The following is a 17,015-nucleotide window of genomic DNA, read 5'->3' as shown; positions in this document are numbered from 1 at the left end:
AATAACTACTGTACGTCATTATCAAATCGTACGTTTGGGTTTTTGTAACATTTTATGAGTCCTTTTATATATGAACTCGATTGCAGCTCATTTGCATCCATTCAACGAATTTTACAAACCATTGCACGATGTTGTGTCCCAAAGTGGTTTTTCAAAATCAACTTCAAATTGGCAACCGACATGCGCCTGGTTTGTATGCCAACAACTTTAGTTCGTAGAGCCGCATCTATTAACAAATTAAGTGGAGTCTGAGTGTCTGTGTGTGTTTGTGTTTGTGCATGTGTTTGTGTGTATAAGCAATGTTTGTGTATTTGTATTTGTGTTTGTATTTCCAGTTTTGCCCGCATTTGTGTTTGCGCTTGCGTTTGTGTTCACATGCAAATGAGAACATTTTACTGGCACTGCAGTTCATATAAAATGTCGACAAATTTACCGCGAAACCCGATGATTTGTTGGGTAATTGTGCATTGGTTCTTCATACAGATCAAGCCCGTCATACACTCTTAACTGTTGCGTAATTTGCGCGAAATGCACATTTCCAATTCGCACTCATCTGCTTGTCAGTGTCTGACGTTATTAGTTTGTTGCTCAAAATTGATATGTCAATCAATATTTTCGCTGATTGAACCCATTGTCAGTGTGTCACATGGAAAAGCTTCACTGTCGTTCATGGCATTTTTTGATTAATGTCCGTGTCAAGTATACCGAATGCATGCACATCAGGGATAATAATTAAACGTATCTGATTCCACACAAATTGTGCAAAAAATAGCCTAAATATTGATGTACTCAAATAAATGAAGTCAAATATTAATTAGAGACCAATTATAGTATGGTTTGTTTATCTCTATCTCTTATTTTATCAGCATTGGTTTTTTTCATTTTTTTTTTTCAATTCTTGGATTACGTTTTAAGGTAATTTTATCTAAAATATTTCGAGCTCGTTATTTTTAAAAGCCAACAAATAATAATTGAATTTATTTCGATACAATAAAATGTAATAAAAACAGTCAACACAATTCGTGTCCAACTGTTTCCGTGCTATTGGGATTAATTTGTATGTTGCTGGCATTTCTTTATGCATTTTACTTTTGTTCAAAGTATTTGCCATCAATATGCAAATTGTCAGCTGAAAAATTCTTAAAATGCTTCACCTGCTATTTCAGCATACTTGACTTCTTTTAAATTGCCTTTTCAGCTATGGCATTTCTTCTCCCCGTATACCCGTATCCATTTCCGTTTCCATTTAAATTTTTTCCATGCGTGTGCATCCCAAAAGTGGGCAACTCTCAATTTTACGGCCGGCGCGTCGGAGCTGTCAAAGATAGAGAGCAAGTCCCAAATTAGACATGCACCTTTGGCACTCACTTCAAAGTGTCGATAAAGTTAGATGCGGCCCATGACACAAAAAACTATTGAGACTCGTGTAAATTGTGTGGTGGGCAAATATTTTGCGAATTGAATTCTGTTGCGAACTTTTCGAGCCAAGCGAATTGAACCTGTTCTTAAAAGGGAGCACACGACCTTTTTTTGCAGCTCACGGCATTAGAGTGCCGGCTTTTGTGGTCAAATTGAGATGTAGGTGGCACGCACCCACGTCAAAATTGGACATGTGCAGGCCAAGTGGGATACGGGCCAGGCACACAATTCCCGCACAAGAAGTAATGCGATTACCAGACGCATTAGCAGCCACTTGCAGGCAAGCCAACATTATTTATTTATATTATACCTTTATACACATTTCAGATACATATATTTTTGTACGTTGGCTAATCAAAGGCGATTAGTGAAGCAATTAATTTACTTTTTCGTAATGCGAGCCGGGCGCGACCCTTTTGATAGAAGAGACCCAGACCCAAACAAAATTAGGTGCTCTAAGCCAAGGCCAAAGCTGGCTACAACAGCAACAAGAATAATAATTTGCTGTCAAACTCGTCTAATTTTACGCACAATCTTTCTAGTATCTGGCACAAAAAACTTGCGGGCGGCCAAAAGTTTAAATTAAAGTGCTCAGCTTGGTGTCTGTTTGCCGACTATGCGCAAACTTTTTGAATTACCCGCGCACCTCCCTAAATGGTTTTGAATGCCAACCATTTTTGCTTTTTGTGTTCGCAGTCCAATCCAATTTTCATTTCATTCTTTCCAAAACTTGGCTGTTCAAAGTGAGAAAAATACAATTGTACAACAGCAAATGACACGGCGCCGAAAAGCGAACCGCTAAAACAGAGGCCTCAACTTGCCGGAGATGACGTGCTTAACTTATTTAACAGTCTATTGGCCACAGATTTATCCGGTTCAATGTCTTTTTACGTATATTGCTTGAGATGTTGCCAGCCTTGCCTTAAAAAAAACCTGGCTAAAATTCAAATTCAAGAAATTGATTGTATCCATTTTAAAAGTCTAGTTGGCCACGCCCCATCCTTCGGTGAACTTTCAGCACTTTTGAGATCTAACCAAAAAACGTTCAAAGTTCACATATTTTTATATTTTACGGTATGATAGTTAAATTTAATTCAAGCAGTCATCATGTCGAAGGATAGAAAAACACAAAAGCAGATGCAAGAGGAAATTGAAATGAAAATGGAAAAGATGTTGCAGGAAGCCAAGGACAAGGAACAGAGAGATCTTGAAATGCAGGAAGCTGTACGACATCTGTCCCGGGTGCCCGGCAGCTGTCCCGTTGGCAAGTGCAACGAGATAGTATTCCCATCAAATATGATGATGCACATGCTGCACAAGCATGTGCATAGTCTGGGCACTACGAACTCTGAGATCTATGAGCACAAGCCCCTGGTCCTGTGCTTTGATCCGACAGGCTACGAGCACGGCGTCAACAACTGCATGGCCACGCTCATGTACGGAGGAGTGAAGGGCAAGCCGTCGACACAACCAGGCCTCAGCTATCTGAGCAATCCGAACTCTGCGCTTATCAACGATCATCACAGGTTCGACAATTATCTGCCCATAATGATGATGGTCTGCCGCACCACCTGGTATGCCCAACTCAAGGATAAGCAGCTGGAGCGCCAGCTGGTCTCAATTAATGCCAACAAGGCCGGCATCTATGTCTTTTGGCTGGTCGCACCCAAGACAACTCGCAAGATCTACTACACGCTGACTGTCTACGATCGTTACTATCTGAACTCGCGCAGTGTTATTCGCGTGGTGCGCGACTATACTCACCAGCAGAATCCCAGCGATTTTCTGCCCAATGAGGATAACTATCTGTTGCTGCGCGACACGGAGGTCAATGACTTTATGAACATGAGCAAGTCAGGCCCCAGTTCGGACTCAAAGCTGAACAAACTCGGCATACCCATAGAACTCATCATCTACGAAGATCCGAAGAATCCGCCCGTCCGGCATAGCAGTCAAAGGGAGCTACAGGAGGCACTGGAACAGGTACAAGAGCTGTACATTAAAGACAGTATGCCACGCATCAAGGGATCTGTAAAGCGCGCCTTCGCGCGCAAAGTGCCACAGGCCAGAAAGCCGCGCTCAAATACAACAAGCTCCTCAACGGTATCTTCTCTAAGCCGCAGTTCGATGCTCTTCAAGTAAATCGTGTCGATGCAACAGTATATCATTGTATCCTACACTGCTAATCTCCAATATTGCAAAAGGCAGTAATCAGATGGTGTTTGAATAAACGTGTACATATCAAAAAAATCGGAAACCAATAGAAAATATGAAAAAATAATAAATTGAAGGTATACTATGTAACTGCCACTGTAACTGTGTATGAATCTGTATCCGTTTCTGTATCTGTGTAGCTGTGTGTGTATATATCTATGTATTTATATATCGGTTTATCTGTATGAGTATCTGTATCTGTGTATCTATAAATCTATCTATCTATGATCTATGTATCTGAGTATAGGTATGTGTGTATATATCTATGTATTAATGTATCTTTGTATCTGTATATGTATCTGTGTGTCTGTGTATCTATGTATCTGCATCTACATCTGCATTTGCATCAGTATCTGCATCTGTATGTGTATGGTATTTGTATCAGAGTATCGGTGTATCTGTATCTGTGTCTGTATCTGTATCTGTATCTGTATCTGTATCTGTATCTGTATCTGTATCTGTATCTGTATCTGTATCTGTATCTGTATCTGTATCTGTATCTGTATCTGTATCTGTATCTGTATCTGTATCTGTATCTGTATCTGTATCTGTATCTGTATCTGTATCTGTATCTGTATCTGTATCTGTATCTGTATCTGTATCTGTATCTGTATCTGTATCTGTATCTGTATCTGTATCTGTATCTGTATCTGTATCTGTATCTGTATCTGTATCTGTATCTGTATCTGTATCTGTATCTGTATCTGTATCTGTATCTGTATCTGTATCTGTATCTGTATCTGTATCTGTATCTGTATCTGTATCTGTATCTGTATCTGTATCTGTATCTGTATCTGTATCTGTATCTGTATCTGTATCTGTATCTGTATCTACGTCTGTATCTGTATGGCTGTGTTATGTTTCCACCTGCATCTGATGGGCTTTACATTGTGTCGCCTATAATTAATTACAGTCATTAGCTGACTTTGCAGACTTATCACCTATTCCCCGTCGAACATCAATAATCGTACATTCAATGCTTGGGGCTAATTGTTATACAAGTTAATGAGCGTATCCACGAGGCATTCAACAGGCTGGCCACCAAACTAGCAACTAATGCCGCTATTTCACTCATTTATCTGACTCTTATTTAATTTTCATTACAAATTTGAGGTCGCACGTGATGTGCATGCCATACCATTTTCATTTTCATTTCCATTTCAGTAGATGACCGCAGATAACGTCCTTCTATCCATCCTATCCGCTAACCTTTCGCATTTGTATGCGCCATTAGCACACGAAATACAATACAAAAATTAGTTCAAGGCCTGCCCACCGCAGGCCGAGAGCGAGAGCGAAAGAGAGGTAGAGGGAGAGGGAGAGAGAGAGACTAAAATACAATCAGGATATTGTATTGCCTTCCACAGGCTGCTTCTGTTGTTGGCTATTTTCCTGGTCACCATTTAATTAAGCACTTAATTATTTAATGCGCTGATTGCGCAATATTTCAAACGTAGCCTTCGCTCGTCTGCTTAATGACAACTCATCCAATTGCATTGGCTTATTGCCCTGAGTGTGTGTCGAGTGTGGGTCAAGTGTGTTGAGGTGTCATAATTACCGCATGTAGCTGAAATTTAATCAAGCAACCGCAACGCTGGCCGCTTGGCAAGCCAAACTGAGCTGGGAATTACTAATTAATGAGGATTTTCCACAAGGCTGCATTTAGTCGCATTATCATAGCTTGAAGATTAGCATTGACCGATGATAACTTTAATTGTTTCAGTCAGCAGTCTGTCAATATAATTCGGACACTGACTTTTACTTGACGTAAATTAATATTTCACTTATAATTATTTTTTGCTCTTTACCAGCTGCATATGCACATGTCTATGTCGTTAACTGCACATGTTGCCACGCCTTCTTTATGCCACTTTCAACAAATTTAATTAAATTTTAATAGTGCTAGTCATTTTTCTAGACTGTGGCATTTCATTACCATCTGCTGGCATGAATTAAACCATATGCCAGCATTTATTAAGCACGTCTCCTTTTCCTCCGCACCAGATTTGCTAGTTGATTTTTATTAGTGGTTAGCTGCACGCCTTGCATTTAATGGCTAATTTTCTAGTTCTCGTCAGATGTAAATTTAATAAAATACTAGCTAGATACACTCTACTCTGTATATAGGTTTTCTTTTACCATAACTAGGTGCATAATAGTTGATCCCCAAGTCTAGAAGTCAGATATATGAAACTCATATATCTTATCTACTAACTAACATTTCTCAATTTCTCGCTATGAAGTTTGATTATGTATGTATATAATTATATAGTAGTGTGTGCTAAAAGTTGTGACTCATGATGCCTTTCCGTCGAGCTCTCTCGACTTTCAAGTTTGTCATCTTTTAAACGAAATTAAACATCATAATAATTTAAAGGCAAGTAAATATTGATACGCTTAACATGCAAATACACGTATTAATAAAACAAAAAATAAATAAATAGAGAATAAAATGTTGCACTCAAATTAAGAACACAAACAGAATGTGCGAAGTGTAAACACAGCGCACAACTCTATTAATTTGATTCGTATGCAATACAACAAAAAATACAAATACACACACAATTTTTACTTACAATTTGTACACACAAAGAAAAGCGATAGAAATGGGCGCGTGTCGTGTTTAACGACAATATTTTATACTTATTTTGCAGCATAGTGTGTCTTTTAAACAAGTTGGAAATAGTTGCGATGCAGTAAAAGGCAACAAGCAAATCGCAACGAAGAAACACTTGCTAGCTATAATATATACCTTAATATCATACATTTCCTATAGTAAATCCCGCTGGGACGTGCCTGACTTTCGCATCTCTAGAAATCGGCAACAAATGACACGCACTGCTATTTACTTGTGTAGTCTGAATGCACACACACACAACACAGACACGGGCAGACGTATGTGGAATGTATCCGCATTATTCCTGTTTTGCAACAGAAAATTTGCGCTATTAATATTTGCATTGTAACTGCCACACTACCCGCTCTGGCTGCTGGCTCGTTCAACCAGCCAGCACTGGGAAATTTTAACACATTCGCCAGCGGCATTGTCAGTTGACAATGGCAACGAGGCAGGGGGCGGGGCCGAAGGACGAGCCGTGAGCTGCCAAGCTGGTTGGCAATGATGCGTACGAGAATTTTTATGTGAGCTGCACTGAGCATCTATATTTAAAAAGGCTCAAGCGGCACTTAACTTCGACTCAGCCCATTTGACTCATTGCAGCACAGTGGGCGAGAACAATAGAATGACAATAATTATTTTGAATATACCAATTTGTTTATATTAATTATTTTAGCAAATACAAAACCTTAAGATGTGTATTTATCAGCTTTCGTTAATATAAAAGGTTTTTTGAAAACCTCTGTTGACATTTTTATGAAATTTCGTCTACTCAAGCCCACTGTTAAACTAGGTCAATATTCATAGCATACTTTTGCGCGTTGTTGCTGGTTGACAAAGTTTATACGCATTATCGCACAAATATAGCTTAAGGTTATTAAAAACGACGCAGAAATGGATAAGCAACGCGCATAAAGAGCTGACGCCTTCTAATCAAGGCTTTTGAGTGCCCCATATAGAATCTCTGCCAGCCATTATAGTCAAAATTTATGTTTTAATATATCTAAGTGCCGCAAAAATGTGTTTGCAGACTTAAATTTACAGCTGCAGAGAGCATTGCGTAATCCTTGTAACCTTTTAAGCTGCGTGAGTTTAGGAATTAGCGGCCACCGTAAAAATAACAACTAGTTTTAAGCGCTTAATATAATTTTGCCCTACAATGAGGGGTAAAAAGTTTAAAGTACCGGACCTCAACCTAGAGCTGTACGCGGCAACAACGAAAAACAAACTAGAAAAGCACTTCAGGTGCAATTATAACTAAATATAGTTATCAAAAGTGCACAACAACAATAACAATAGCAACCCTTCAGGCATTAAATGTGTTTATTTATTTGCTCATTTTTACTATGCATATCCGTTCTGTCTGATATAGTAGTCCGATGTTGGTAAGACTGCTCATATATAAGGAACACAAATAGCAAATACAAGAACTTTATTTTTGACCGATCGATTGAAGCTACAAATATGATTAAGTGGTCCGATCCGGCAATTTCCGACATATGTCGTAGTCGGAGCTCTTATTGCTATAGCATGGAGAGAGACAGACGAACATGACTAATTGGCTCAGATGTTGAAAGGGGTCCGCAAGAAGAAGAGTCAGCCGTATTAATAAGGCTGTCCATCTATATAAAAGTGTTATAAATGTATGCGACAAAAAGGATTCATACTTAAAATGAGTATATTCAAAGAATGCAAATGAGTTCCAGTGAATTGCCCATTTTCATATAGTCATTAAGTTCAGAGAACTCGCGCACGGATATAGCTGAAGCTTGGCGCAGCTGCTAAACTCGTTGGAAACAACAGACTCAAGTTTGGGGAAGGTTAAGTTGATTCAAGGCGCACATGTAGTTTATGATAAATGTGGTGGGAAGAGGCGCAGCAGGCTGAAGGTCTGAAACGCGTTGTTCGGCGTTGAACTGATGTCAATTATCTCTGCATACATTGCTGCTCGGGAACGTAGCGAAGTGGAAAACTGTGACGGTGCGTCATTGGCAAACAACAAGAAAATCCCTTTTGCCAACAAGCGACGCACACTGTAATTAAAAGACACTCAACAGAGCTGCGTTCCATGGCAGGCCCACGCCAATGGTAGCGCCTGTGGCCAATGACAATGCGCAAACAATGATGGCCAAGCCCGAACCCAGACCTCAAAGCTGACCCAATTAGCAGACTCGCTGGGAAAAAAGCCTGCGATGTTTCCTTAGCTTTCGTTTTGCTTGGTTCTGCTGCTGCCATCCATCGATGGTGTTGGCGATGGCGATGGCGATGATGATGATGATGACGCTTAGCACTAGCTCTGGCCACGTTTGGAGCCGCCGTTAATTAAATTATCACGTGTCAATTAATGCTGCTCCCAGGGCAACTGGCAACTGGCAAACTGGCAACCGGCAGCTGGCAGCTGGCAACAAGAGCTGATGTTAGTCTCTTTTAGCAGCTCACGGTGCGTATGAGTGATTTTAATGCTGCACCACCACTGTCTGCCAACTATCAACTGCCATAATTTCTGGCTACCTTCCTGCCATCCTGCCATCCTTCCATCCCGTCCCGCTAGCCATATTGTTGGCTCTTGATAACTTTGCTCGGCGTCACAAATTTATTTTCCAGCCAGCGACCAAAAACTGTCGCTCAAAAATTTCGTTTGACTCCGCGTCAAAGTTGCCGCCTGTGGCATTGTTAGATGCCAGCGAAATGCCTTTTACCGACCGCCAGCACCAAACACTTTCTGCTGGCATTTCAACTAAAAAGTGTCGTTTATATTCTCTCTTGGGACAACTCGCGTTTAAAGTTTTTCAATTAAGCGTTTAAATTTTGCTGCTGCTCAGGTTTAATTAAACTCAGCCCGCGGCCCAAGGCAGCACAAACTGCCGCAGAGCCTAGAATTTTGTTTAGATTTATGCTCAATTTGATTGGCAAAATGCCAGCGGCACACACGAAATCATTTTGTGTGTTTAGGTTAATTACGGCCAGGCACGATACCTGCTTTTAAGGGTCTCACCGCTTACAAAATAAGCCAAAATGTAGGCCTGGAATCTAAGCAAATAATCGCATACCTTATTTAGATTACACTTGCAGCTAGAAAAAATGTAATACAATTGTAAGCCTTGGCTTTAAGTTGACTTTACTTCGAAGTGCGTAACTTTTATGCTGCTAGAGCTTAAGGCTCTCAAATGATCCGTCGTGTAATTTTTAACATCATTTTTAGATTTAGAAAGAAAATCGTTTTATTTTCGCTTATTTTTCAATCAAATCTAATCATTTCTATAGCCTAGACCCAATTGTTATTACGCATATATGTAATTCAAATTTTGTTTGCCTGCGCATCGTTCACACCCCTTGTTTTATTTAGAGCCGCTAAAGTAAAAAATCCCATTAATTCAAAGCCGTCAATTTGCCAGACGCTTCGATGAGCAAAGCGCTGAATCGCATGTAAATTTATTTATTAAATACCCTCTGCGAATGGCATATTTCACGCCTAACAAGCTTAGCTGGCAAACGAGCAGGTCCTTGCTGTTGTTGTCGTTGTTGTTGTTGTTGTTGTTGGCACCTTAAAAGGATAACCACAAAACCACAAAATTTGTGTTGCATTTGCCAGCTTGGCAGCGCTTCAGCCTCTCAGCTTATGTCTGAATATATGCACATGTGTGTGTGTGTGTGTCTGTGGCGCAGTCGATTTTAATAGCACACTTTCGGGCGCTGCGCCAACCACCTGTTCCGTTTAGCTTGTGCGGGGGGCGTGGCATGGTGGCAGGCGCACATTTCCCGAAAATGTGTCTCAGGTGTAAAACATCAACGGCACGTTATTGTCGCCATTGCAGTTGTCCATAATGGCCTGGCCGTAAGCCCCAAACAAAATGGCCGCGGCACACAGAGGCGCACAAGGCCCACCGCTGGGCAATTGTCCTGGGCAACGGGCGAGGCGGAGCGGGGCGGCGCGGCATGCATAAACATTAACAGGCACATTTTATCGCAGCGCAACATGCGGCGCCTGCAATATTTATTTATATTTATTTGGTTTTTTTTTTTAATTTTTGTTTTTCCTTTAAATTTGCTAGGCTCAGTTTTATTTTCACTTGAGGTTTTAGCTGCGGCCTCGTTATGCGCGCAATTATGTGCAGCGGAAATTGTTTAGGTCTCGGTAATTTTGCAGCAATAACTTTAACTGGCAGCCAAGCACTTAAAATATCGTGAATACGCTGCCACGCCCACAAATGACGCAATGCCGCAATGCCACAATGCCACAATGCCACAAATCGGCAACAGGACACACACGCGCGCTGATCCTTTAAGCAACCAGTGCGTATACTCGATTTTTATTGTTTGTCATTTGTCTTGGTGTGTGTGTGTGTGTGCGTGTGTGTGTGTGGTTTTTCTTTTTTGTTTTTCGTTTGTTTGTTTGTTTGGTTGGTTTTTGTTGGCTCCTTTGAAGTTACAACCGGCTCCCCAGCTAGCAGTAAAATTCAGCCAACAAATATGAGAAAAAGAAAAGCTGAGCATTGCGCACTGGCTGCTAGGGGGATTACTTCTGCAATTGGTCTGACACAGTTTCTGCACAAAGTCTCAGCACTTCTTTTACCCACTTAGACGAAATTAGCTTCGCTCGCTGTAGCAACTCCGCTTGCCTTTGCCTCCTGTTCGTCTGTCTGTTTGTCTCTGTTATGTTTATGTTGAATCTGAATCTTGCGTCCTCCGTTCGCGGTTCGGCAATTGTGCATTTTATGGCTACCATAAGATTTTTATAGCATTTGTATGTGTTGAAAGGTAAGCTCAATTAAATCTTTTTTTACAGTCTGAGATTTAACTTGCGCTTGTCAGCAAACACACATATGTACTTGATCCGATCAAAAATATATATTTTCTTCAATGCGTTAATTTCATGATAAACCTCTAATAGCTTTTGTGAGGCATTTTTGAGCTGTCTTGGACATAAGTTAACTGCATAATCAAGTTAGCTTATTTAACCATGGTTTTAGCTGAAATAGATTCTCTAGAATTATTGTCGTTTTCCAGTTCTTTGACTGCCCCAACGCTTGGTTCTTGGGGTCGGTGTTTTATGTGCTCCAAAATGGCATTTTGTGGCTTGGTGCAAAATTTCCGTAAATGGAAGCTTAAAAAATGCATAGCCTAACATATGCGTTTCAAATTTTGTACACATTTTGTGAGAGCTTGACAGGAATTTTGGGTGAAGCTCAGAAAACTTGTGGGCTCGTCCCGGGCCGGAATTTGATAAACGAAAACCATAAATGCCTGCAAAGTAGACTGCATACTAAAACACCAACACAAAGTGCACACACACAGATACACACACACACACAACCACTGGGGAGTATTTGGCTGACTTTTCTATGCTGTTGAATGCTTGAAATGCTCAAATCATGAGATAGAAAAATTGAATCCAATTGCATAAGCATTTGCTCCCCTCGAGTATATTTCGAATCATGGCTGAGCAGGCCGGCCATCTAATCAAATGTTTGGCAGTGCAAACTTATGGCATTTCTCTCTCGGATGCTGGACTTTGGGTTGCAGATGAGGGGAGGAAGACTGTGAGCAATTTCTAAGCCGTTAAGCTCCCAGGGGCCATTGGTATAGTCAGCTTGAGTGTTGCCATCAATGAACTTGAGCAATTGACTTTTGTTCTTTGTTGGGCAACTTAATATTTATAATTTATTTGCTTTTATGCTTTATATTGTTTGGAGGTCGTCAAGTGCTTGTCTCGGCACCATCCGCAACGCACTGTTATAACATTTTAAATACATTAAATGCTCGTAAATATTCCACCTGCCTTCCGTGCCGCGTTGTTATTTTATTTGCTGTCAACGTTCCTTAAATAATGTATCATTAATCATTTTCGCGGCCAGGACATGACCAGGACACTGAACTCTACGCAGCGCTCTGCTTTTTCCTTTTATTTATTTTTTTTTTTCTTTGACATAATTCTTTCAATTTTTTAAGGCCACGCTCTGCTGTTGCTTTTTAATGCATTTTAAATCGTGAACATTGACCAATTGTCAAGATGTGAATTAATGAGCATCTTCTTGATTTATGAATTTTGCCCGCCGCTCTACAGATTTTCAACTTTCATTTGTTTTCTTTCCCATGCCGCCTAGTTTGGAAATCATTAATGGAACTGCGCTACATTTATCAACATTGCGTTGACAACCGAGCCATATGTGTAGACAAAAGTACAAAAAGCAATCAGAAAAAAAAGCAAAAATATACATTTGCTAAGTTATTTGTTATTATTATTCGAATTATCCTTGTATGTTTTTAAATAGTATATCAAACTCTATTTGTCATGACTGATTGACTGACTAAATGATTGATTGATTGATCAACCCACATTCCAAGCCTTATTAGTAGTAAGTCATATGAACTGAAGATAACTTTTACTTTCCTCTGTGCTGCATTTAAAAAAAAGGTAATTTTAAATATTGCCCTTCTCAGCGATTCTCATGAATTCAAGGGCGACTTACATTTTTTATGCTTTGATTATACTTTTGATTTTGTCATGTTGTGTTGGCAATCTAATCAACTTAATCACTCTGTCTAAGCATATATTAACTTAGGCATGTATATATATTAGTTATTATTCAGCTACGTTTTATTATGTTTTTAGGCGCTGGAATCAAGCAAAGCCCTTCAACTAGTCTTTAATTACTACAGCGAAAATTATTGCAAAAATAAATAATGTATATATTAACTATTTCATAATAAAGCAGTTGTGAGCTTTAGTTTACCTAAGAATTCTCATCTGCCTTGACACTCGCCTAACTTATAATCAATCTATTTAATGCAAGTCATCAATCAACCTGCAATCTGCTATTAAATATATATAACCGCAAGCCTTAAGGACACAAAACTAATTAACACAGCATTTGAATGCCCATAGCTATCATCAATTTTTGGAGCGACTGCAGCTTCTTTTTGCGCCTGTAGCTCTGTAGCTCTGCTAATTCCTGTCTAATTTGCGATACACCTGTCACACATATAAATAGCCCCTAGCGTCTGCCCAATGTGGGCCAGTCTACGTATAAGCAATTAAAAATCCTTTTGCTAACATAAAAATACCATTAAATCTTGGCCGATTATCCTTTTGGGCTTAGCTATGTGTGCTATGTGTGCGTATCTCCGTGTGCATGCTAAAATATCCAGTATGTGGTCGCCTAATGTGAGTACATAGATGTTTGGATAAACACTGGTACTCGGGGCACTAATACACCCAAAGTGCTTGGCCAAGGATGTGAACATATTTCAGTTTTGTCCATTTTATGGCTGTTGTTTTTTGATGGCCCATTGCAGTTTTTACATAGCTTTGTGTCTGACTTTCTCTCCACAGCCGTCGCCCCCTTATGGCCATAATGATTATTTCGAGGATTATTTCTCGGCACTTTTCGCAGTATGTCCTTTACTTATGTTTATTGGCATTGTTAATATTTGTTTTCTTGGCATTGTTTGTTTGCTGTGTTATTACACGCACACACACGCACACACAAACAAACACGCACACACAAACAAACACGCACAAGGCACAAAACATGTACAATGCAAACGTTGCTTGTTCTATGCCCCTCACACACTCATTTAATTTTATTGAGAGGGGTTTTTCGGATTGTGGCATTAAAGTTGTGGGCCAATAGTCTTAAAGCCAAGTTTTGCGGCTACTCGTGTAGCAGATGTTCGGATTTTATTTAAGCCCCTGCTATTTCCTAAGGCGATGAAAAGTCTTTGCCAAATTGAAATATTGCCAATCGCTGCTTATTTGAGTTGCCTCCTCGTGTGCCTCCTCGTTTGCCAATAAAGGTATTGAAGACAATTTTCTACTGACTGTTTTCAGATACAAATCAATGGCTTGGCTTGTTTGTGCATGCGTGTGTATTTCCCGGGAAAATTGTAAATAGAACACAATTTAATAAGAAAAACGCCCCCGGTTACAAGGCAAACATTTGTATACTCTGTTAGCATAAAATTGTGTTGAAAAGGTTCTAATAAAGCAATTGTGCAATTGTATCCAGAAGGCAGAAACAAAAATTGCGAACAAGTCAAGATATTGAGAGCTTCACAAACCAGAATATCGAGAACTTCAAACAAACAAACATCAGGGTTTCCCATAGTTTGGTTAAATTCAGAGAAAAGTTTGTTTCGTTTTATTGCGTTCATCAAGGCTCACATACTAATGAGGAATTTTACAAAATTATGCAATATTTATTCAATGAACGCATTGTTGAATAGAATATCAGGAAAATGAGAGAAAAACCAAGGTTGGCAAAAAATTATCAAATGTTAGCACCTGCAAAAAAATATTAAATTCGAGAATATTATTGATACATTTTCAGCAATAAATTCTCGGGAAATCAAATTGTAATTCCATCAAAAAACATTATGCTGGATATTAATGCAGTTTTTGTTAATGCTTTTATAAAATATAATTTTTAAGTATTACAACAGATAAGTACATAATTTGTTATACGCTTGCAAATAGTTTAATGCGTATGTGCGCTAGAGAAGCTTGTTACAGCATATAAATTATGAATGAAAAAAATGAGCCAGAGTCATAAATATGGCTGGTATTGGAGCATGATATAATAACTTTGAAACATCCCATTATTTATCCAAAGTGGGCTCTCGACTTTGCGGATACGCGGCGATTATAAATCCGCTTGTGGTCATTTGAAATGCGGCTCTCGGTTGGCAGTCATTGCGATTGCTGCATAATTACAATTTTAGTTCGTGTTGCAGCAATGGCATTTATGTAGCCGTGGCAACGGCCACAATTTTCTTTGCTATTTCATTAAACTGCTCTTTGGCTAGCCAACACACGCCACAATCGCACAACTCAACATGCGGCATCCCATGCATGCAGCATTCTATATGCCACACACTGCTGCAGTTGCAGACAGCAAACTATTAAAGGCCACTTCAAAACGAAACCGCAGGCGGTCCAACCCACCAAAAACCCTTCGTCTGTCCGCCTGTCTTCCCGTCTGACTATCTGTCTGCCCCGCTACCTGGCTGATTGCTTAAAATTTCAGCTACGTGCGCGGTCTACGTGTGCGCCACACCTGCCCCAGTCGCTGTTTGGAATCGCAGTCAGTCACACAGACACACACACGCACACACACACACACACAGTCAGACAGTCGGAGACACACAGTCAGAAACAATGGCCAACTGGCGACCTACGTAATTTAATGTTTTATTTCTACACAGTTGGCCGCGCTGGCGTATACGTAATAACAGTCGGCACATGTCGAGCACGCGATGCCAACGTGCTGCGGCCTTCTAACCCGATGACGTTAACGGCAACAGCAACGGCCACGGTAACGGTAACACTAGCCCCCAACAAGTTTCCACGAACAGAGCTGAGCACGTGATTTGGGATCGTGATGCAGTAGTTCGTTTCACACATCCATTTAATATCAGGGCAAACAAGTCAAGTCAAACAAACTAAGCTCTGTAAAACATAACTAGTTTATGTAGGAGTAAAATGGTATTCAATTAATTGCTAAACAACCGTATTTAGTCTAGAATGTTGAATATTTAATATAATGCGAATTGTCTATATACATATACCTGAGGCTGTCACGTGACCATCTCGGACATTGTTAGAAAACTTTGGCAGACAAAAGTCAAAGTCCAAATTGGAGTTTTGTCGTCATCGTTGCTCCAAGTGTTTCCACACCTCCCGTGCACAATTAGAGTAATTAGTGTAACGTGCTTCTTCTTCTTGTGTTGCTGTTGTTGTTGTTGTTGTTGTTGGTACTGTTGCAGTGGTTGTTCTTGTTGTTGTTGCTGCTCTCGGCACACATAACATGCAAAGCCATTTTCATGTTTCACATGCACAAGTATTAAACCGCCAACACAATCAGTCGTTCATTTATTTTAGTACACCCTGTGCCCATAAAATTAGTTAAACCGAGTGGAATAAAGTTGTGTGCTGGCTAATAACAAGTAAAAAAATAAGTATATATATTTAGAATAAGCTTCATATGCCGAGCTAATCTCAGAGACCAAAAGAGCTAGAGATAAAAGGCAAAATATTCTATATAACTTTTAGTTTCCTCTACATATGAATTCTTTCACATAATTAATACAGCAATCATCAAGATTATCTGCCAACGCTACAGGGTATCTCATGGTTGGACGCGCCCGTTCAAAGCATATTTGTTTTATTTATTTTTTGTTGTCATCGCGTGTTTATCATCATCATCGTCATTGTTGTTGTTGTTGCTGTTGTTGTTGTTGTTGTTGATGTTGCTTTTGCTCTGATGGTTGTCGCATGTTTTTGTTGATTTAACTTGTGACATCGAATCACTGCCAAAGAGCTTGCCCTAATTTGACCCTAGCTAAGGCTCGGGCGATGTTATGCATTAAATTTGCAATAATCAAATATGTATCTTGTCGCACAATCAGAATATTTAATTAGTTCATTTATTTCTAGATTTGCCAGACAGTTGATTTGCATTTACCCATGGGAAATTTCTGTCACATCGTTCATCAATTCATCCTTAAATATATATGTACATAAAGATTGGCATTAAATAGAATAAAAAACGCAGAACTTAAAGCAAGTCCTGCGATAAGCTAATCAGTTCAGTGAATTGAAGTTGACATAAAAACTGCCAAATAAATTGCCAGATAGATTTCCACTTTCAGCATTGCAATTTCAATTAAAATCATTTCATAGTCATTGAACACGCATACAAACCGACAATAAACTCTACTTATTTTCACACCTAATTTACTTAACAAACGCATTAAATGAAATTCG

The 17,015-nt window shown here is 39.6% G+C and overlaps 1 protein-coding gene across 1 annotated transcript; it reads left to right on the top strand.

Annotated features, from left to right (window-relative positions):
* The first annotated feature begins 2,526 nt into the window (after positions 1-2,526).
* On the top strand, positions 2,527-3,561 carry LOC135433340 (uncharacterized). Its single transcript, XM_064689357.1, has one exon. It carries the CDS (start codon positions 2,527-2,529, stop codon positions 3,559-3,561), a length of 1,035 nt encoding a protein of 344 aa, XP_064545427.1.
* The last annotated feature ends 13,454 nt before the right edge of the window (positions 3,562-17,015 follow it).

The sequence above is a fragment of the Drosophila montana genome, unplaced genomic scaffold, assembly GCF_035044405.1.
Source record: "Drosophila montana isolate Dmon_TW-CO22-7 unplaced genomic scaffold, ASM3504440v1 contig_3217_1, whole genome shotgun sequence".
Classification (NCBI taxonomy): domain Eukaryota; kingdom Metazoa; phylum Arthropoda; class Insecta; order Diptera; family Drosophilidae; genus Drosophila; species Drosophila montana.
Note: the sequence above shows the minus strand (reverse complement) of the source record. Positions and strands in the feature narration are given on the sequence as shown.